Source organism: Lampris incognitus, chromosome 2 (assembly GCF_029633865.1).
Source record: "Lampris incognitus isolate fLamInc1 chromosome 2, fLamInc1.hap2, whole genome shotgun sequence".
NCBI classification, from domain to species: domain Eukaryota; kingdom Metazoa; phylum Chordata; class Actinopteri; order Lampriformes; family Lampridae; genus Lampris; species Lampris incognitus.
Window position 1 is genome coordinate 111,875,731 of NC_079212.1, and position 21,907 is coordinate 111,897,637.

A 21,907-nucleotide genomic window follows, 5' to 3' on the forward strand; every position below is an offset into this window, starting at 1 on the left:
TGCCACTGTCTCCAAACCATATAACAACTGGTCTCACAACCATCTGGTAAACCTTCCCTTTAACTTTTGCTGGTACCCTTCTGTCGCAAATCACTCCTGACACTCTTCTCCACCTACTGCACCCTGCCTGCACTCTCTTCTTCACCTCTCTTCTGCACTCCCCGTTACTTTGGACAGCTGACCCCAAGTATTTAAACTCATATGCCTTCGTCACCTCTAGTCCTTGCATCCTCGCCATTCCGCTGTCCTCCCTCTCATTCACGCATAGGTATTCCGTCTTGCTCCTACTGACTTTCATCCCTCTTCTCTCCAGTGCATACCTCCACCTCTCCAGGCTCTCCTCAACCTGCACCCTACTCTCGCTACAGATCACAATGTCATCCGCAAACTATCAGTCCACGGAGACTCCTGCCTGATCCCGTCCGTCAACCTGTCCATCACCATTGCAAACAAGGAAGCGCTCAGAGCCGATCCTTGATGTAATCCCACCTCCACCCATCTGTCATTCCCACTGCACACCTCACCATTGTCATATTTCCCTCATGCATATCCTGCACCACTCCGACATACTTCTCTGCAACTACCGACTTCCTCATACAATACCACAACTCCTCTCTCGGCACCCTGTCGTATGCGTTCTCTAAATCTACAAAGACACAATGCAACTCCTTCTGGCCTTCTCTATACTTCTCAATCAACATTCTCAAAGCAAACATCGCATCTGTGGTGCTCTTTCGTGGCATGAAACCATACTGCTGCTTGCTAATCATCACCCGTCCTCTTAACCTAGCTTCTATTACTCTTATACCTCTGTAGTTGTTACAGTTCTGCATATCGCCCTTGTTCTTGAAAATCAGTACCAGTATGCTTCTTCTCCACTCCTCAGGTATCCTCTCACTTTCCAAGATTGTGTTAAACATCTAGTTAAAAAAAATAAAACACTGCCATCTCTCCTAAACATCTCCATGCCTCCACAGATATGTCATCAGGACCAACTGCCTTTCCACTCTTCATCCTCTTCATAGCTGCCCTCACTTCCTCCTTGCTAATCCACTGACTGCACTTCCTGATTCACTATACCCACATCATCCAACCTTCTCTCTCTCTTATTTTCTTCATTCATCAGCCCCTCAAAGTACTCCTTCCACCTTCTCAGCACACTCTCCTCGCTTGTCAGCACATTTCCATCTCTATCCTTGATCGCCCTAACTTGCTGCACATCCTTCCCAGCTCGGGTCCCTCTGTTTAGCCAATCAGTACAAGTCATTTTCTCCTTCCTTAGTGTCTAACCTCTCATACAACTTAACATAAGCCTTTTCCTTTGCCTTTGCCACCTCCGTTTTCATTTTACACTGAATCTCCTTGTACTCCTGTCTACTTTCCTCATCTCCCTGACTATCCTACTTCTTCTTTGTCAACCTCTTCCTCTGTATACTTTGCTGTACTTCCTCATTCCACCACCAAGTCTCACTGTCTTCCTTCCTCTGTCCTGATAACACACCAAGTACCTTCTTAGCTGTCTCCCTCACTATGTCTGCAGTATTTGCCCAGCCATCTGGCAACCCTTCACTACCACCCAGTGCCTGTCTTAACTCCTCCCTGAACTCCAAACAACAGTCTTCCTTCTTCAACTTCCACCATTTGATCTTCAGCTGTGTCTTCACTCGCTTCCTCTTCTTGGTCTCCAAAGTCATCCTACAGACCACCATCCGATGCTGCCTAGCTACGTTCTCTCCTGTCACCACATTGCAGTCTCCAATCCCTTTCAGATTGTGCCTTCTACATAAGATATAGTCCACCTGTGTGCACTTTCCTCCACTCTTATGTCACCCTGTGTTCCTCCCTCTTCTTGAAATATGTATTCACCACAGCCATTTCCATCCTTTTTGCAAAATCCACCACCGTCTGTCCTTCCACATTTCTCTCCTTGACACCATACTTACCCATCATCTCCTCATCACCTCTTTTCCCTTCACCAACATGTCCATTTAAGTCTGCTCCAATCACCACTCTCTCCTCCTTAGGTACCCTCACCACCACTTCATCCAACTCACTCCAGAATTCGTCTTTCTCTTTCTTTCTCACACCTAACTTGTGGGGCATATGCACTGATAACATTCAGCAATACACCTTCGATTTCCAGCTTCATTCTGACACTCTGTTCACCTCCAGCACACCCTTGACATACTATTTCTTAAGAATTACCCCTACCCCATTTCTCTTCCCATTAGTACCATGGTAGAAGAGTTTGAACCCACCTCAGATACTGCTGGCCTTATTCCCCTCCCACCTGGTCTGTTGCTCACACAGTATGCCTACCTTTCTTCTTTCCATCTTAACAGCCAGCTCTCTCCCTTTAGCAGTCATAGTGCCAACATTCAAAGTTCCAACTCTCACATCCACACTCCTACCCTTCCCCCTCTCTCGCTGCCTCTGGATATGCCTCCCCCCCTCCTTCTCCTTCCTCCGACGGTAGCATAGTAATAATAATGTAGCGAATTCGGGGGGCAGCCCGGGAACCGTCGGCACAACCAGGACGCGAACCCATATCTCCCACTCCGCAAGCGACAATGTTAACAAGTCGACTTAAGGGTCCGACCCATTAGTCAAGGACCAACGTGTCTACTTATTCATGCACGTTACACTACCGCCCTCCTTCGGGAAGCGCGTCCCCGCGCTTAAGCATATCAGCTCCTTCACGCCTCTGGGCGCACGCGCTTCCGATGACCTCACGGTCTCACCATCCCACTTCTGACACCATTATAGCGAATTCGGGGGACAGCCCGGGACCCGTCGCCACAGCCGGGACGCGAACCCGTATCTCCCATTCCGCAAGCGACAACCTTAACCAGTCGACCGACCCGTTAGTCAAGGACCAACGTGTCTACTTATTCATACACGTTACACTAATAACAATAATAATAATGTTTTTATTGTTGTCGTTGGTGGTGGTGTTGCTGGTATTGTTGCTTTTAGTATTGTTGAGGTTTATTTGAGTTTTAAAAGACAAACGAGATATATCTTACTAATGTTACCAGTTCTTTACAGAGAAAAGCTTCCCAGAAGCCCTATGGCTTCCTTCTCCATGACTATTGAAGCGAATTCGGGGGGGCAGCCCGGGAACCGCCTCAGCCGGGACGCGAACCCGGGTCTCCCGCACCACGGGCGACTACGTTCACCAGTAGCGAGTCTATTTATCCGTGCACGTTACACTGCGCGTCCCCGCGCTTCAGCATACCAGCTCCCTCACGCCCCTGGGCGCACGCGCTTCCGATGGCTTTACGGTGTCACCATCCCACTTCTGACACCAAATGTAACGTTGCGTGCGGGTGACGAGACGGAGACTGTTTCAGTTCGTCAACAAAACAACTGCGCAACTTTATTTCTAAAGAGAATTCAACTAAACGTCCCTGGGATGAGAGACGCTTCCAAAATAATAAAATGGCTTCGGGTGGCTGTTCCCGTTCTAACCTGACGAAAACTGAATTTGAATTTGAATGACTTTATTGTCATCGTACTTTTCAATACAACGAACCTTGGAGTGCAACTCCACCTGTGGTGCAATAATGAAATAAATAAAAAGCACACATTAAAAAGACAAGAATGATTTTAAAAAAAGCAATGGGATAAAACAGCAATGGAATAAAGTACACAATAGCAAGACAAGATTAATAAAGGAGCAGCAATGGGATAAAGTGCAGGCATTAAAGTGCGATAGGTGGCTGTGAGAGGTTTAACTATGTTTGTTCATTGCGATTATTGCGTTTGGGAAATTGGGAAATCTGGTGGTTTTGGATCTGACGGACCTGAAGCGCCTGCCAGAGGATAATAGTTCAAACAGGTGGTTACCGGGGTGTGAATTGTCCTTGATGATGCTTTTGGCTCTTGAGAGGGTCCGGCTGTGGGCACTGTCTGAAAGAGGAGGGAGGGGACAACCGATGTTTTTTTCTGCTGTCCGGTGATTCTCTGGAGAGCCGTTTTGTCTGCAGCGGAGCAACCAGCAAACCACACCAGCATGCAGTATGTGGGGATGCTCTCGATTGTGGATCTGTAGAAGGACACCAGCAGCTTCACGCTCATATTGTTTTTCCAGAGTAACCTCAAGAAATGTAGCCGCTGCTCTCGAATTTAAGGCTAATTAACCTGCTAGCTCCCCTGGGACTCTGACGTGGAGTCAAGCAGCAGTCCGTGCGGTGATCTGAAGCGTGACCAAAACGATTTCCGTCAAAAATTCCCCTAAAAGCCCATTCACGCTAAACAGCCAATTACCCCTAAAGAGACGTCTCTCCTCCAATCAGAACCATAGAACAAATAGACTGGCATTTCCCCCACCCAATGAACAACCCACCCTTGAAAAAAATCCAGTTTTGTTTGTGTGTGTGTGTGTGTGTGTGTGTGTGTGTGTTTACAATCAACCCTACTCATTATATACCCAGGCCCAGCCTTGCCAAATCCACCTTGCCGGATCCTGTTGAGTCAGTTCTATCCTTACATGATCCATCCTTTAAACCTTTCATTGGTTCCTAGTCTTTTGTTGTAGGTTATAAAAGAAACAAAGCATATAATTTACTCGTCTTCAAATATTATATTTGGACATTTGGCTGGACATTTATAAGTGAAGTTATCCTCAGCACACAGATTGTCAATTTAGCCTATACAGTCAACTCTTCGTCTTCCAATTACAACTGATTATAAGGAACACGTGTACTTTGTAATCGAGCAGACGAGGATAGGGAAACGGGCTAGTTTCAATTCTGAGCACGATCAAAATGCCAAAGAAAGGGGGTGAGGCTCGACGACCTTCCTGAATTCTCCCCCTATTGCAATACAGAACGGGGTCTTAAGTCCTGACACCACCCTCTCCCCATAATCAACATCACTGCTGCCGCTCACCCTCACTTGGGTGGAGTTTAGCAGGTAAATGCTGGATGCATCTCATGTAATTTGCCGACTCCCGACTTGCCTCAAGAAGCAGGAAGAACGTTCCGCGAACAGTACTGCTCCATATGTGCATTCGTTTACCTGCAAGCTATTATCACCATGGACGTTGCACAAAAAAAGATGTCGACCACGTTTTTACAAAAGAGGATGCGACTTGACTCTTCAGTCTATCGTCGGACCTTTCGTTTGGACACAGAGAGAACCCAAAGTGTTCTCTTTGTAGTTGGCGAACTTCTGGAGGGGAATTTGAACAAGTGAGACTTTCCTTCACACACACACACACACACACACACACACACACACACACACACACACACACACACAACTATCGAATATATGAAATTCCTCTTGAACGAAACCTGACATTTAACTGAGCTTTAACGTCTCTAACAAAGCTCAAACAATGGAAAATATACGTCGTTGCGCGTTGTCTATTGTCGCGGAAACGGCCATGAGAACGTAATGTCTGTTGTGAGTGTGCGCGCGGGCGCGTGTGGTAGAGAGAGAGAGAGCGAGCGAGAGAGAGAGAAAGAGAGGGAGAGAGAACGATAACGGGTGAGGGAACAATAGTTGTCTGGCCAATCAGTCTCTCGAAACTTAATCCGCTGCAGTGGCGAGTGTCAGTGTCGGCCATTGCGCCACCATTGACATCTAGATCAGTGTGCGTGGTGCCAGCAGAAGACAGATAGACTACCTTTCATTCGGCACTGCAGCTTGAAAGCAGGGCAACGATGATTCAGCCGCGAACGCTCCGAGTAGATTATGGCAAAACAACAAAAGTCGTATGCGTAGTTGGGACCGAACTCACTGTGAACATCAGCAGGTAGGCATTCAGTTATGTTAAGGATCAATTCAGCTGTTCCTTCAAATTATATTATATCCTGTTGTCATCTATTCTTCTATTTCAATTCCGCTTCATGGAATATATTTAGCTTTACGCCTCACTCTCAACGTCTGGCTTTATATCAAGGGGCATTGATTTCCCCTCAACAATGTGTTTACTATTATTTAGCTATAGTATTTTCCTTTATTCTGAAATCCCCATTTAGGAATCAAGAATGCCCATTTCAGCCCACATTCAAAGCAAAGACAATTGTGAATTGTGTTAGTAAGGATCAGTTCAGCTGTTCCTTCAAATGATATTATATTCTCTTGTCATCTATTCTACTGTCTTCTATTGTCTTTTATTTTCCTCTGCCGTTATTCTATTTTAAGATATTCTGCTGAAGCTTAACTATTCTATGTAAGGGCTCCTTTTCAGTGACCGTTATATGTCCTGATAGTATGTTCATTTCTTTTTTTCTTTTTCTTTTTTTTAAAGGCCCATGTTTATATTTCTTCTATTTCAATTCCACTCCATGAAATATAGCTTTGCGCCTCACTCTCAATGTCTGGCATTATATCAAGGGGCATTAATTTTCCCTCAACAATGTGTTTAGTATTATTTAGATATAATATTTTCCTTTATTCTGAAATCCCCATTTAGGAATTAAGAAGGCCCATTCCTGCCCACATTTAAAGAAAAGACAATTGTGAATTGTGTTAGTGGGATGTCATTTATATTCAGGACCGGAGGTGGCCCAGCCTTTTGTACATCGGAGAGAATCACCATCAGTCCTGTCCCTATGTTGTCAAACACAACTAGCTTTTGTTTGGCTAAAGGGATGTCACTTGATATGATTCTGCAAGGCCAAGTCAGTGACAGTGCATCATTGGCGGAGATTATGGTGCACACAACTGCCAGCTTGTGCTGCTAATGCTGGCTTTCATAATAAGTATTTTAAATAAATACAGCGCAAGTACATCTGCATTTTTTATTGGCACTTATGTACATGGTGAAAAAGGAAATGTATCCTTACTTTTTGATTTATGCTTTCAAATAAAGTTTGTATGTCATTTCCATATATCATCTTAAACACTGTTTTAGCTGAAATCTATTTCTATATCCCAATGAAATGTATTTCCTTTCATTGCACCATAGAGGCCTGCAGTATGTAGGCATCATATAGATACCCGAGAAGCCCTGTAACTTAAGAGTCATCTCACCACCTGTTGCTGTTTGGTTAAGCCACTGTTTACCATTATGTAAACAATCTTGGAGCGTCATGCAACTCAAATTATATGTCTTCCTTTCAGGAGTGCTCCTCCCAACTCTAAGTTCTTCTCTGTGAAATGCACTTCCAATGTGCAATTTAATATCAACCCACACATGCCTCAGGAGACAGACCCACTCTCTCCCATGCCTCTCCATGAGAACTCGGTACTTCTCATCACCATGGGCCAAGCCAGTCAGTTTGAAAATGATAGCAAGGTAAAGTAAGAGAGACATGTACAGTCCTGTGAGTTGCATACTGCATGTGATAAGCAAGCAGAAAAGAGGCAAGTGTGTTCATGAAGATATGACTAAGGAAAGCATACCGAGAATTATAGCCTGAAATTTATGAGAATAAATAAATTGGTATTTAGATATAGTACTAAGGACTAAATAGTTGCTGATTACATCTTACAGATAGGATTTTCTGTGGATTACATAACAGTGTGTTATTACAAAATGAGCAGACAAGCCAAATCCAGGTAATAACACTCTGGGTACAGATGTTGCCATACAGATATTGAATTATCTCACTGGCATAAACAAATACAGTATGGAATAGTTAATGAACCCGTAAAAGGGGAAATACAGTATCAAAACAATATTGTATTATTCCATTGATCTCAAACAGATCAGTTATTACTTTTGAACAATAACCACTCCCAAAATTATAAAACAAACATTCAGGGTCCTTATCTGTAATATCATTGAGCAATTCCAGTAGGTTGGCAGATCTGGACTGACTTGATCAAGGTAACAGGAGATTTTTCTTCCCATGGGCACCAGTGGAATTCATTTATAGTTGATATATTTAAAATATATATCAATGTCAAATGACCATTAGTTGTTCCACACTGCCTAGTCCTCGTGAGCTTAGTTACTTCCAGGCTGCGATGCGTGTGGTGGATTAATTTACCAGTTCTCTATATGCTTACAATGGCATTTCATGTTGTACAGAGCTAAAACTAGTGACTCTTGGTTTGGTGTATACTACACAGTCCTTACTGAGAATTTGTATTGAGTTTCTTGCTTGAAATTTCCATTTTGTGGGGCATCCAGGTAGCGTAGCAGTCTATTCCGTTGCCTACCAACACGGGGATCACCAGTTTGAATCTCCATGTTACCTCCGGCTTGGTCGGACGTCCGTACAGACACAATTGGCCGTGTCTGCGGGTGGGAAGCCTGATGTGGGTGTGTGTCCTGGTCGCTGCACTAGTGCCTCCTCTGGTCAGTTCCTCCACCCTGACCAGGCGCCTCAGTCGGGGCACCTGGTCAGGGTGGAGGAACTGGGGGGAATAGCTTGATCCTCCCATGCACTATGTCCCCCTGGCAAAATGCCTCACTGTCAAGTGAAAAGAAGTGACTGGTGACTCCACATATATCGAAGGATGCATGTGGTAGTCTGCAGCCCTCCCCGGATTGGCAGAGGGGCTGCAGCAGCGACCAGGACGGCTCGGAAGAGTAGGATAATTGGATGGGTACAATTGGGGAGAAAAAGGGGGGGGGGATTTCAATTTTGTGTCTAAGTAATTTTTTATTTTTATTTTTTTCTAAGCTTTCTGTCAAGTATTACGGGGAGAATAACGAGGACTTAGGAAAAGCAGTCATACATTTGACAGCTGTTGGTAAGTTGAGCTGATAAAAAGCCTGATAAATTTGGTTATCTTACTATGCTACTTACACACTTGGAAACTATTGCACACCAATATTTCCTGGCAGAGGGATCCTTTCACTGCCATTCACTCTATCTCCATTTCTCGCCGTGTGAATAACAGAGCCTCTGAGACTGTAGCTGTGATGTAGGGCTATACAAATAAACTTGATTTCACTTAATTTGGGAAAAATATTCCTATTTACATTGTCCTTCTAAATTTTTTTTAATAAGAGGTGTTACTTGCACATCAAAATAGACTATAATGTTTTCCTAAATGTACAGTATTACAATGTTATTTGTGATACTCAAGAATGGTGCTTTGGAGTTGACTCCGAACATCAGGTTAACTTCGTATTTACGTATTTGATATGCCCTTTATGAGAAATATTGGAATAAAAGAGGCCTGTCAGGTTGGCTGTGTTAAAAGCAGTAGGATTTCGGGCAACCGGGTAGCTTGATGGTCTGTTCCGTTGCCTACCAACATGGGGATCGGCAGTTCGAATCCCCACGTTACCTTCAGCTTGGTCAGGTGTCCCCACAGACAAAATTGGCCATGTTTGTGGGGGGGGGGGTGGATTTGGGTATGTGTCCTGGTCACTCCACAAGCACCTCCTCTGGTTGATCAGGGCACCTGTTCAGGGGGGAGGGGGAACTGGGGGTTATAGCATGATTCTCCCACACGCTACGTCCCCCTGGTGAAATTGCTCACTGTCAGGTGAAAAGAAGCGGCTGGAGACTCCACATGTATTGGAGGAGGCATATGGTAGCCTGCAGCCCTCCCCAGATCGGCGGAGGGGGTGGAGCAGCAATGGGGATGGCTCGGAAGAGTGGGGTAATTGTCTGGATACAATTGGGGAGAAAAAGGGGGAAAAAAGAGCAGTAGGAGTTCAACATCAGCATGACTCAGAAGCTGAATCATACAGCTGTGGTGAGAAATTGTCACAGATTTACCAGCAGTCCATGGCAAATTGCTGTCAGCTGATACAGGGGGCTGGGGGGGGCAGCCCCACCTATAGAAGGGTACATTTTTGTAACTCCAGATTTCCACCAACCCATGATGCTCTGATCCCTAAACTTTTATCTAGTCTTTCATTAGCCATAATATTATGGCAATAGTATGCCCTTTTCCATTTACTGTAGGTGTCAAGTCCCATTGCTCTTCTTTCATGACAATATTTGAGATATTCAGTTGATGCATGGATGCATGATGTTCCTAAACTGAATCGGAAGATGCACATAAACCTGTCAAAAATGAAACAAGCAGAGATGAATTCAATATAGCTATGAGTTACTATCTCTATTGATCTGAGCATGTAAACACATCGAGTGATAAACAATGTGCCTCCTGTGCAGAGATATCTTTGGATGTAGATGCTGACAGGGACGGCCATGTAGAGAGGAACAACCCCAACAAGGTAAGCTCAAATATGTATGTTGTTTAGCATCTGATGCCTGGAATGAGACCACTTTACCAAACAGAATAGGACGCATCGGGTGGGACATTCTGACAAAAAGCAGATAGGCAAAAGCTTTTTTTTCTTTCATTTTACTTTTCCAGTGAACCACAACTTATAAGAAATTCATAACAATATATATTGTGTTAATATAATTAGTTTAGTTTGGTTGTCTCCTATCCCTTACCAAGGAGGTTTGTTGAATGATCCTTAGGGGTCCTGGGCGTGGGGTCCCAATGGGCATGGTGCCATCTTGTTGGTCAACTGCGACTCAGAGCGAACCTATGGGAAGATAATGGACAGCGAAGAGAAGGGCATCTCCAGAATCTCAGGTAAAGTTTATAGCAAAAAGAGAGAGAGAGGGATACAAAAGAAACAAAGAAACTTTGCTGTTTTAGCTTTCCTTGAGTGGGTCACATGTAGCATCGACAGCAATTGCATAAAACCTGGGCCTATCCAAGAAGATACAACTTTGGGGTTGCCTACCAACATGGAGATCGCCGGTTCGAATCCCCGTGTTACCTCCGGCTTGGTCGGGCATCCCTGCAGACGCAATTGGCCGTGTCTGTGGGTGGGAAGTCGGATGTGGGTATGTGTCCTGGTGGCTGCACTAGCGCCTCCTCTGGTTGGTTGAGGCGCCTGTTCAGGGGGGAAGGGGAACTGGGGGGAATAGCGTGATCCTCCCACACACTATGTCCCCCTGGTGAAATGGCTCACTGCCAGGTGAAAAGAAGCGGCTGGCGACTCCACATGTATCAGAGGAGACATGTAGTAGTCCGCAGCCCTTCCCGGATCGGCAGAGGGGGTGGAGCAGTGACCGAGATGGCTTGGAAGAGTGGGGTAATTGGCCAAGTACAGTTGGGGAGAAAATGGGGGAACCCCCCCCCCCCAAAAAAATAAAAAAAGTAAAGAAGATACAACCATGGACATAGAGCTAAGGTTGGCTATATAGTTTAGATGTAATGCTACAGAAATATAGAGAAAAAATGGCATCAGTTTTGTTTAAAAAAAAAGTCATCATACAACAACAATGTTTCATATGAGGCAGCCAAAGCGTGTGATGTCAGCTGTTTTGAAAGAAACCAAACTGGATTGTAAGGTTTATATGATTTGTCTCAGCTGCCAGCGGTGTTTACAGTTTTGTTGCAACATGTCTCAGGTACCCAGCCCTCCAGATCAGTCTTCAGAGCAGCTATTGGACCATCCACTTTTTGGACAAGCCAGCCTGTTTAAAATCTCTGCCAACGAGAGGAAGGCCTGAGTTTGAGCAATAGAATAATTTAATCCAACAGACTGCTTTGGCTTGCTGGCAACAACACTAAAGTCTGCGGTCTCTTCCCTCATCTCTCCCTCTTTGTATACACTGTTATTAAAAACCCCTGTCAATATTGATGGGAGGCCTGTATTTGCATGCACATAATGAACAGATCAAAGCTTTAGTCATATGAATAGCTGGCTTAAATTTACAGACAATGTGTGCCTAATGTGGGTTCTTCAGAGCTATCTCCTTTTTCCCAGGAAAGTCAGCAGAGATTTGAAATTTGATAGCCACCATAACAGGTTTCCGTTTGCCAAAAAAATATGGCCACTTTAAATAACCATCATCCTTACCAGTAGCAATAAGTTTCCCATGTATAGGTTTCACAACATAATGGCATAAGGTCATCATGAATCAAGTCACACTGTCATCACAGCTGGGCCTTAACATCAGCGCTAGAAGTGGACAAAAGTAACCCATACCTAAAAATGTTTACATGCAACATGCAAATTATGTACATTGATCAATGTATATATCAAAGAAAGTGAATGTTTGTGCGTAGCCATTGCGATGAAAGGATGGCTTTCATATCCAAAAACATGAGCATTTCATTTCATTTTCAGATTTAAAGGACATGTCGATTATGGTGCTGAGGACCAAGGGCCCTGCTAAACTCCCACAGGGCTACAAACTGACCATGCACATCTCACAGGGCAATGCTGAGAGTGTCAGAGTCTTTAGGTCCAGGTCCACCAGCGGCAAGAACAACACCCTGAGTGAGAAAACACATCTGTTCTTTCTAGAGTCGTATGGCTGCTTCTGCAGTAGATTTTGTCACATTTAGACACTAAAGCTTTTACGCAAGTTAAATTTACAAAAGCCCGAGCATTGCAATTTTTATTTAAGTTGCTGATACAGATGTAAAAAAAAGAAAAAACAAAAACGTGATCCAACCTGAGTTGTAGCAATTGATTTGATTGTATCTATCTGTTGGGGAAACCTTGTCAGCATATTCACTTGCTGGCAACAAAAAGTTTGATTCTTCATCAAACTTGCTACCTGCCTTCTTCTGCATTTGGCTACGATGAAATGTAGGTGAAAATGTAAAAAGCTGTGTACTGAATCAGAGTTCCTAAGAAAGTCCTGTCTTAAAGTAAACATCAAAATGAACCACAAGAAACCATTAAAACAAAGAACATGATTGTATAGAAAATTTTATATTGATGGAAGAATTTTGCCTTGAATGATAGAAAGTATCAAATTAAGAAAAACACATTTGTTCTCATCTAAATCTCACTAATTTCGAGCTTAAAGTCATCATGCAGCAGCACACAATCATTTCTTTTCTCCACAACTATGTTATTTTTAAAGGCATGAATATTTTTGTCTTGTTGACATCTTGAGCATTTCTGCTTTGCAGCCAAACTGTTCTACAGTGCTTTTGTGAGTGACTTCCCTCTGGTGCTGAGCAGCGAGGTTCTGTCACAGGAAGTGCCTTACCTCGGGGGCATCGCAGAGATGAACTTCTACGTGGAGGGCCTCCGGTTCCCTGACAAAGATTTCGATGGGCTCATCATAATTAACCTCAGTCTACTTGAGCCCACCTCTCCGGTAAGCTTATCAGCATGGCACGCACAAAGACGAATCACGTGTCCCTGTCTATAATATAGTTGATACTGGAGAAAACGATCAGGCTGGAAACAAGTTGCAAAAAGAGAAGATTGCACAGTTTACTTTTGCTCTGGAAGACAGATGAGCTGTGATGCATGTGTCTGAATAGATAATGGGATACAAGCAGTTTCGTGAAAGTGTGCTGATGCAGATAGATATTTGAGAGTGGTTTGAAAATGCATGTGAAAGTACTGGATTTTAGACTGGGTGTACTGTGGTATGAGAAATGAGAGAAAGCCAGTTTCGCTCACAGTATACTGTATAATACAATGCAATACTTGAATGCAATATAGTATATAAAGCAATTGAAATCATATACAAAGCAAATTCAATGGCCACTAGCAATAATATAGCTGCTCTGTGTCTGTTTTACAGGGTTTCCCTGAGACGCCTATCTTTACAGACAAGGTGATGTTCAGAGTTGCACCGTGGATCATGACACCCAACACCCTCAAGCCTATAGAGGTGTTCATCTGCAGGTGAGACCTGAATGATGATTAAGAGGATGATGACGATGGATGATGATGATAAAGATGATAGCACAAATGCAAAGTAGTCTATTATTTTTACAAAACATACTCGTAAATGTTTATGTTGCACAGAAAAGTAAACATGTTATTGGAGATACATCGTATGGATGCACATTTTTTACTGTTTTTTTTTTTTACTGGGTTTTGGTGCTATGCATTATCCATTTGTCTTTTCTGAAGTTTATTATGACCAGTAAATATCAGAGGTGGTTGCTGATTGGAACAAAATGACCCCCCTGAGCCCATATCTCTACATTCAAAAGTACAATTGCTTTTCTCATTTTTATTTCAGGCAAATTTTAAATGTTTCATTAATTTGATGTCACCCTTAATGTCCAAAGGAATTGAATCAAGTGCAACTGGACTTGGTTATGTATCCGTGAAGACGTTTCGCCTCTCATCTAAGAGGCTTTATCAGTTCGTGCCTTTCTGACTAGACCAAGCTAGTCTGACTGGCTGGTGATGAAACTCAGATATGTATCCTCTTTGGAGTCGTTATCAGAGCTATAGATGTCAATGGCTCTTTTGTGTTCTGATGTTTAGCGAGGACAGTCGTTGAAATTGTTAGTTTCGACTTCGTTAGTGCTCCATTCAGTGGTCATGAGTCGTTGGAGCCATTAGTGACCGACTGTTCTTGGAGGCTAAGCTTTTGAGTCTCCTGGGTAGAGATGAAAGGACGGCATTGTAAGTGGGAGATAGGTGGTGTCGCAGACCTCCTCCTCTGTTGAGGGATGGTTTTTCCAGTTTCGCATAGATGGCTTCCTTCGCCCCTCTTTCAAACCATCTATCTTCCCTGTCCAAAATGTGTACGTTGCTGTCCTCAAAGGAGTGTGTCTTCTCCTCTACGTGCAGATAGACTACTGCTACACCTAAAGGATGAGAGGCGAAACGTCTTCACGGATACATAACCAAGTCCAGTTGCACTTGATTCAATTCCTTTGGATAACTATGACCTGGATGAATGAGAACCTTCACAGACACGTCACCCTTAATGGTTTTGATTATGTTTAAAATGTTGACAAGCACGATCTGGTGCATCATCTGTCCTCTGCCAGCAGATGTCTGTAAAGCCAGCAGATGTCTGCCAGCAGATGTCGGTAAAGAGAAGCGGCTATGGCTATGGCTCATGTTTTAAGATTGTTTTCCTGCATGTGGTAACTAATTTCAGCACGTCTGATAACTACCAGTTCCTAAAAGGGATGAGAAAGCTTGTCCAGGGCAATGGGTACAAGCTGAAGGTGTGTCATGAGTATATGAATAGAGGAGATCGCTGGATGCAGGTAAAGTAGAACAAATGCAAACACCCTATTGTTTTGTCTTGGTTTTGTTTACTCAGTGACACATTAATGTAGATGTTTGAGGGGGGGGGGGGACTCCCTTAGAGTGTTTGCCCCTGTATGTTCTTTTCCCCTCCTGCCCACGTCAATCCAGGAAGCTGTATTTAAAAGAATGTGGTCTATTCTGCCTTAGCGCTCCACTAACAAAAGACAAGGAGAAACAGTTGTGTACTTAACAGTCTCTTGGAAATGTTGGTAAGATTCCTCAGACATGCAAAGCAAATGAAACATTATTCATTTTGCGGAAAGCTGAAATCACTATGCTGTACCTCTGTTTCGGTGTGGGGAAAGTGTAATGTGAGGGGCAGTTAATTATCCTTCCTGGAGGGAAACCTTTTGAAATCGAACTTCCTCCTGAAACCTCTTATTCAAAGAGATATATAAGGCATTGTCTTTTTGTTAAGTGGCATGAAATGAAAGGAAATGAGAGTTGCACTTTAGAATTTCCTGAATTAAAAGAGTCCTCATGTTTCCAAATGCAGGATGAGCTCGAGTTTGGCTACATCGACTCCCCTCACCAACAATTTCCTGTTGTGCTGGATTCGCCTCGAGATAAAGGACTCATGGACTTTCCATACAATGATCTGCTGGTGAGATACAGGCACTACATTACTCCCAATGTAAAATCTCAAGTGATTCACAGAAATGTACATCCGTTGAGAATACAGTTCTTTGAAAGCTTACCATGGGGATCTGCCTTTGCCCACCTTTAATACTCCAACACCCGGTGTCTGGGCAGGGCCCTGACTTTGGCTACGTGACCAGGATGGCTTGGAATGAGGTTGTGAGCAGCCTGGACTCATTCGGTAATCTGGAGGTCAGTCCGCCTGTCTCCGTCAATGGGAAACACTACCCCTTGGGCAGGATCATCATAGGAGTGGCCTTCCCTACGTAAGTGTGTGTAACATATTCATCCCTGAAGACATTTTAAGTAAGACTTCATCTTGAATGAGTTTTCTGTTGATCATGAAAACAAACATTGCATCTTTCTTTATGTCATCTTTATACTGAGGGGCTGCAAAGACTGATAAACAGTAAATAAATAGACAAACTGACTCAGCGTGAGTAACAGAAGCATTGCCAAGGCAATCCCTTTCCTTCTCATTAAGGTCAGTTCAAGGGCGAAACATGACTAAAGTAGTTCAGGACTTCCTGTGGGCCCAGAAGGTCCAGGAGCCCATTGCCCTTTTCTCTGACTGGCTCTATGTTGGCCATGTGGATGAATTCATGACTTTTGTTCCGGCACCTGATCAAAAGGTAAATATCCCATCTCCAAACAAACCCAGTGAAAGAGTGATTTCCAAAAAGTAGAATGAAGATAAGAAAGTCTTTACTGGCATATTGTGTGCAGTGTTGCTTTCGCTGTGTGAGCGGTGTGATTATGTCAGCTTCCCAGTACATGAGTCCGGCCGCTGTCAGCTCTGTCTGGGGTTTTTGTTTTTACCAGGGCTTCCGGCTGTTGCTGGCAAGCCCAGACTCGGGCTACAAACTATTCAGAGGCTTACAAAGACAGGGACACGGGCAAGCCAAACTGTTTGAGGGTAAGTATCGGTGCTCTGCGTCACTACACAAATCAGAAATAAACAAAGCCCACATTCACTGTTTACTTGGCCAAAACTCACACCATTGACCACCTCTTTCCAAAAAGGTCAGGGAGAGCACGAAGAGATTACAGTGAATGAGATACTTAATGATGAAAAACTCCAAGAGGAAAACAATTACGTACAGGTGAGTGGGATCAGAAGTGCTCATTCCTGTCCAGGTAGTGTAGCGGTCTATTCCATTGCCTACCAACACAGGGATCCCAGTTCGAATCCCCTTTTTACCTCCGGCTTGGTCGGGCATCCTATATACACAATTGGCCGTGTCTGCAGATGGGAAGCCAGATGTGGATATGTGTCTTGGTCGCACTAGCACCTCCTCTGGTCAGTCGGGGCTTCTGTTCAGGGGGGAGGAGGAACTGGGGGGAATAGCATGATCCTCCAACGTGCTACATCCCCCTGCTGAAGCTCCTCACTGCCAGGTGAAAAGAAGCAGTTGGCGACTTCATGTGTATTGGAGGAGACATGTGGGATCTGCAGCCCTCCCAGGATTGGCAGAGGGGGTGGAGCAGCGACTGGGACAGATCGGAAGAGTAGGGTAATTGGCTGGATAAAATTGGGGAGGACAAGGGGGGGGGGTGCTTTTCTCCTCTGGCCCAGCAGCGTAGGGTCTCGAGGTGCAGAGCAAGGTCATGCATAAATAGTTTTGGACCTGCAGCCGTTTCACTTTGGAACGAAAGATAATGTCAGTCATCTCACATCAGTCACCCTTCCTTTGTGTTATGCACCTTTTCCTTTTTGGCTTTCTCATTCACGAGCTTTTTATTCTTTTTACAACTTATCTATATTGACTTTTTAAAATCTATTCAATTTATTTATTCAAATAATTATCTTGTCTTTGGTAAAGCACTTTTCATGGCTCCCGCTCACTAATTTTTTAGCATGTTTGCTGTCATGCCAGGCATGACCCTTGCACATAAGATCCATGTTATTTGTTTGTGTGTGTCAAAATTGTCTTTTATAGATTTTTTTTTTTAAAACTAGAACAACAGAGAGGGCAGTAGCTCAGGAGGTAAAGCAGGTCGTCTGGTAACTGGAGGGTTGCCGGTTTGATCCTGGGCTTCTCCTTGCAAAAATGTTGAGGTGTCCTTGAGCAAGACACTTAGGCCCTAACTGTCCCGAATGAGCTGGTTGTTACCTTGCATGGTTGACACCACTGTGTGTGTGTGTGTGTGTGCGTACACATGGGTGATCAACTTCTGTTGAAATAAATTTCCTATGTGCATCGGTTGCTGATGATAGCCATAGATAAATGCATCATATAGCTAACCAAAATAACAATTTTAATCAAATTCTCTTTTTCAAAGAAAAGGCCTTATTCAAACATTGAAATAATGTCAACACTTATTCACTGGAAATACTGAAAATTCTTGTTCACACAGGAATAGTGGCAAGTATTTATTGTGCGTTTCAGACTGAGCGTGATCCAGTCTGACATTTTTATGTTTACAAAGCAATACACTCTCTAGGGGCTCAACAGGCGGTAGTACCAAAACACAATCTTTGCAATCTGTCAGCAGGTTGATATTGTGAAACATTACACCGACGAAGAAGGAATCCTGAAAATGCATCAGCTAAAATGTGTTGGTAACTGAGACGTGGTGCTCATACTGCTTACTCTTCCCCAGAGCTGTATAGACTGGAACAGAGATGTCCTGAAGAGGGAACTGGGCTTGGACGATGACGACATCATTGACCTGCCAATCCTATTCAAGTTACTGGAGGAAAACAGAGCAGTGGCCTATTACCCAGACATGGTGTGTTATGGCAATTCACACTCCTAGAAGTTTAGTCCTATTTCAAAACTCACAGTCATAGATATCTGATTTTGTGCTGTGTTTATATGCTCCTGTGGTGGTGGTTTTTGTTTTCCCTCCCAAGTTTTTTTTTAATTTTTTTTTTTTTTTACAATTTTTCATAAGATACGTGATAGACTGTCCTGAACTGGCCAAACAGAAAACATGAAATGAAAAGTTATGCTTAAAGGCCATGTCTCCATTATCCAAATGGTACTAAACTAGGTTTATACAGGCATTAGAGCGCTGTGTGTGGTGCGGCCACCTCACAGTAAGTAGGTCCTGGGTTCAAGCCCGGGGTAGTCCAACCTTGGGGGTCATCCTCTGTGTGGAGTTTTTATGTTCTCCCCACTCTGCATGGGTTTCTTCCCATAGTCCAAAGACATGTCAGTCAGGTGAATTGGCCATACTAAATTGTCCCTAGGTGTGAATGTGAATGTGTGTGTGTGGGCCCTGTGATGGACTGGCAGCCAGTACAAGGTGTCTCCCCGCCTGCCACCCAGTGACTGCTGGGATAGGCTTCAGCATCCCCACGACCCTGAGAGCAGGATAAGTGGCTTGGATAACTGATGAATGTGTGTGTATATATATATATATATATATATATATATACTAGAAGAACCCCGCTAAAATGTAGCGGTTTGGTTATCCACCCGTCTAAATCTCCCTCCTCTTCATCCTGCCAGCTAACCACCTGCCCCTAAACCCCCCCCCCCACTCCAACTCCCTCCCCCCAAATGCTCAGAATCATCTGAAATGCGGAGAAGACTGGTTTACCCCCCCCACTCCAATTCCCTCCCCCAAATGCTCAGAATCATCTGAAATGCCTAGAAGTGGTTTACCCCCCCCCCCACTCCAATTCCCTCCCCCCAAATGCTCAGAATCATCTGAAATGCTGAGAAAAGCGGTTTTTAGCCATTTTTAGAAAAATGCATAATTTTAATTTTCTGGGATTTTTCCCTTACTCTCTGAGATAATACCCACGACCTCCAAAAAGAATTAGGATCATAAATGCTTTAGTTTTCGGTCCCGCTATCTACACTAACTAACACACACACATTACGAAAATATATGAGTAGATGTGTGTGTGTGTATTTTTGTGTGCCACACGTCACCTCAGTTTCCAGAACATATGGAAACTGGTTTGTATTTGTTTGCACTTGTTCTAAGGCCACGTTGAGTGTATTGATTCAATCCATCTATTCTACACATCTAATATCGATTGATGTGTGCCCTGTGATTCTGACCTGTTCAAGATAACCAATGACTTTTCTATTCACGTGCACAAGCCACCTATGCACCTAAGCTTTCCATTAGCAACTGCAAATACATTTCTTAGTCAAAAGTTTTCTTTTTTTTTGTTTTTTTGTTCTTTTCAAATTAAAGTTTCTACTGGATGTCACAACTTATGGAGGGCCACTAAGGTGCCATGTGCTTATCAACCTAGTTTCAAGTGAAGCACTGGTGGCACATGGTTCAGACATGACTGTAAACTAGAAATGAGGTCATAAGTGTAGCTTTAAACGCCACAGCGTGCCATGTAATGTTCCTCTCCGTTACTTCCAGGTCAACATGATTGTACTGGGAAAGAACCTGGGCATCCCGAAGCCGTTTGGGCCCAAGGTGAATGGGCGGTGCGCCCTTGAGGCCGAGATGTGCTCGCTGATGGAGGGCCTCGGGCTCAGCTGCACCTTCATAGATGACTTTGCCTCCTATCACAAGCTGCTGGGGGAGGTGCACTGCGGCTCCAATGTCCGCCGGCAACCCTTTGACTTCAAGTGGTGGAACCTGGAGATGTGAGCCACCGAGGGAGAGGAGATGACGGAGTTAGGGAAGCAGAAAGGTTAAGGGCAAGAACAGAGGCACCGTTTAATTACAAATCATTTTATATCTTTGTTTTGGGTTGTTTTTTTTTCTTCTTCTTTAAATCACTTCATATCTGTTTGTTTTTAAAACCCACTTCATATCCATTTGTTCCTCTCCATAAGTTCATTATTCTGCATCTGTCTTGTAAAACAAGGTTTGTTTAAATGCTATCGATTAGTTTGAATTTTGGCCAGTCGAGTCCTTCGTATGGTTGATTTTCCCTGTTCTTTAAAGCGGTGGCTTTCAGCTTCAAAGCAAAACTCTCTGAGGTAATGGAAAGTGTGAAAACAGTCATCAGGCAAAGTTATCACAGAGGACCCGCCTTTTTGTCCACACCTTCATCTTTATTCAACGATTTTGGCTTTATTTACAAAAAAGGGTGAAAAGCAATATTTATAAACAAGACTTTTAAACAAGGGTTTGAAGCAGGCAGACAACAGGAACAGAAATACAATCATCTGAATCAAGCATACAGCAGACTGACGCATACTCTTGGGATTGGGCATAGGCATGACGAGCACAGAAGGATGAAGGGGACCACATAGTGATGTGCAGTAACAATTGTTAGCCACCAGGGGGCGCAATCACACTGCTCAAGCGTTTCCCTCAGAGACCGGTGGAAAATGTTTTCAACTGAAAATACTTAACAGTCGAGCCTGCCTGTAAGACACACAAACGTGATTATAATATTTTAACATTTCCCTACCTTCTCCCTTTCCTACCTCACAGTGCAGCCAATTGCAATGTTATCTCGTCAGTAATTTTAGCCATAAATAGATAAATAATAAATTCACCATATTTACAATAAAACCACTGTCTTTCACTACTTTTTAGGTATTGGTACAAGTGTCCAATGTCAATATAACCATTCAAAAACAAACGAATCTCAAACTCATGTCAGAAATTTCACAGAAATAAAAGTTCAGAAACCAGTGTCTCCCATCAGTTATTTTGCAAAGAAAAGGTTTCTCTCTGTTCAGGAAAGACAAGGTGTTTCACAAGCGATTTCAGTTTACTGTGGCCAGGGCTCGACACAGTCTGACTACTCACCGAAACAGATATGTACAAATCGATACATATCCGTTTTTGTTTTTAATTTTACATTCAAACCAGCAGGCTATCCGTGCCATGGGATATGACCCTCCTTCAAGCAGTTTAGGTATAACAATCATTATAAAGGCAACTTCAAGACATGTCACAGTGTAATCCATATTTAGCAACAAGTCAGAGTTTTTTTTCCAAAAAGGTTAGCAAGTAGGTGTAAATAAAACTGGCTTGACTAACTTTGAAAATGTAGTGCTTTGCAAGACGACACACATACTGCATATTAAAATAAACCGGGGTAATGTGGCATTTGGCTCTCTATCACCAACATCTGGAGACACCACAGAGACAACACCTCTATGAGCAGCATGGCACCAGTGTAGGCGGGGGATGGTTTGGCAAACATTGACACCATGCACGGCACTTTTCCTACACAGGCCCATACACATAGTCTATCAAACCGAGTGATTCTGATGAGGAGCATGTGGAGAAAGCATTATATGTAGAAGTATTTCACATTGTCTGCCTGTTGCTGGCTGGGTTACAATTTGATGTTTGATTTTCTTCTTCACATCTGCTAAAAACAAACATGACATACAGCAGGAGCCAATCGTTTCATTCATCTTCAATTACCGAATAAAAAGGCTAGTGTTTGATACTTGA

General features: G+C 43.5%; 1 protein-coding gene across 2 annotated transcripts; it reads left to right on the top strand.

Annotated features, from left to right (window-relative positions):
• The first annotated feature begins 4,992 nt into the window (after positions 1-4,992).
• padi2 (peptidyl arginine deiminase, type II) lies at positions 4,993-20,139 on the top strand. Of its 2 annotated transcripts, none has more exons than XM_056275483.1 (16): positions 4,993-5,195; positions 7,078-7,252; positions 8,589-8,658; positions 10,041-10,102; positions 10,356-10,473; positions 12,023-12,175; positions 12,820-13,010; positions 13,446-13,549; positions 14,769-14,880; positions 15,420-15,527; positions 15,677-15,828; positions 16,047-16,194; positions 16,385-16,478; positions 16,586-16,665; positions 18,167-18,295; positions 19,901-20,139. In XM_056275483.1, the coding sequence occupies exons 1-16, from the start codon at positions 5,041-5,043 to the stop codon at positions 20,132-20,134; spliced, it is 2,085 nt and encodes a 694-aa protein (XP_056131458.1). In that variant the 5' UTR covers positions 4,993-5,040; the 3' UTR covers positions 20,135-20,139. The 2 variants fall into 2 exon arrangements, with proteins under 2 accessions (XP_056131458.1, XP_056131459.1); XM_056275484.1 differs by lacking the exon at positions 4,993-5,195 and adding an exon at positions 5,507-5,764.
• The last annotated feature ends 1,768 nt before the right edge of the window (positions 20,140-21,907 follow it).

Excerpts from the sequence above, each read along its gene's own strand:
- padi2 (XM_056275483.1), top strand. The coding sequence starts at position 5,041 with ATGGACGTTGCACAAAAAAAGATGTCGACCACGTTTTTACAAAAGAGG. Across the intron at positions 14,881-15,419 it reads GAGGAGATCGCTGGATGCAG|GATGAGCTCGAGTTTGGCTA; the intron begins GTAAAGTAGAAC and ends TTCCAAATGCAG. Across the intron at positions 15,528-15,676 it reads TTCCATACAATGATCTGCTG|GGCCCTGACTTTGGCTACGT; the intron begins GTGAGATACAGG and ends GTGTCTGGGCAG.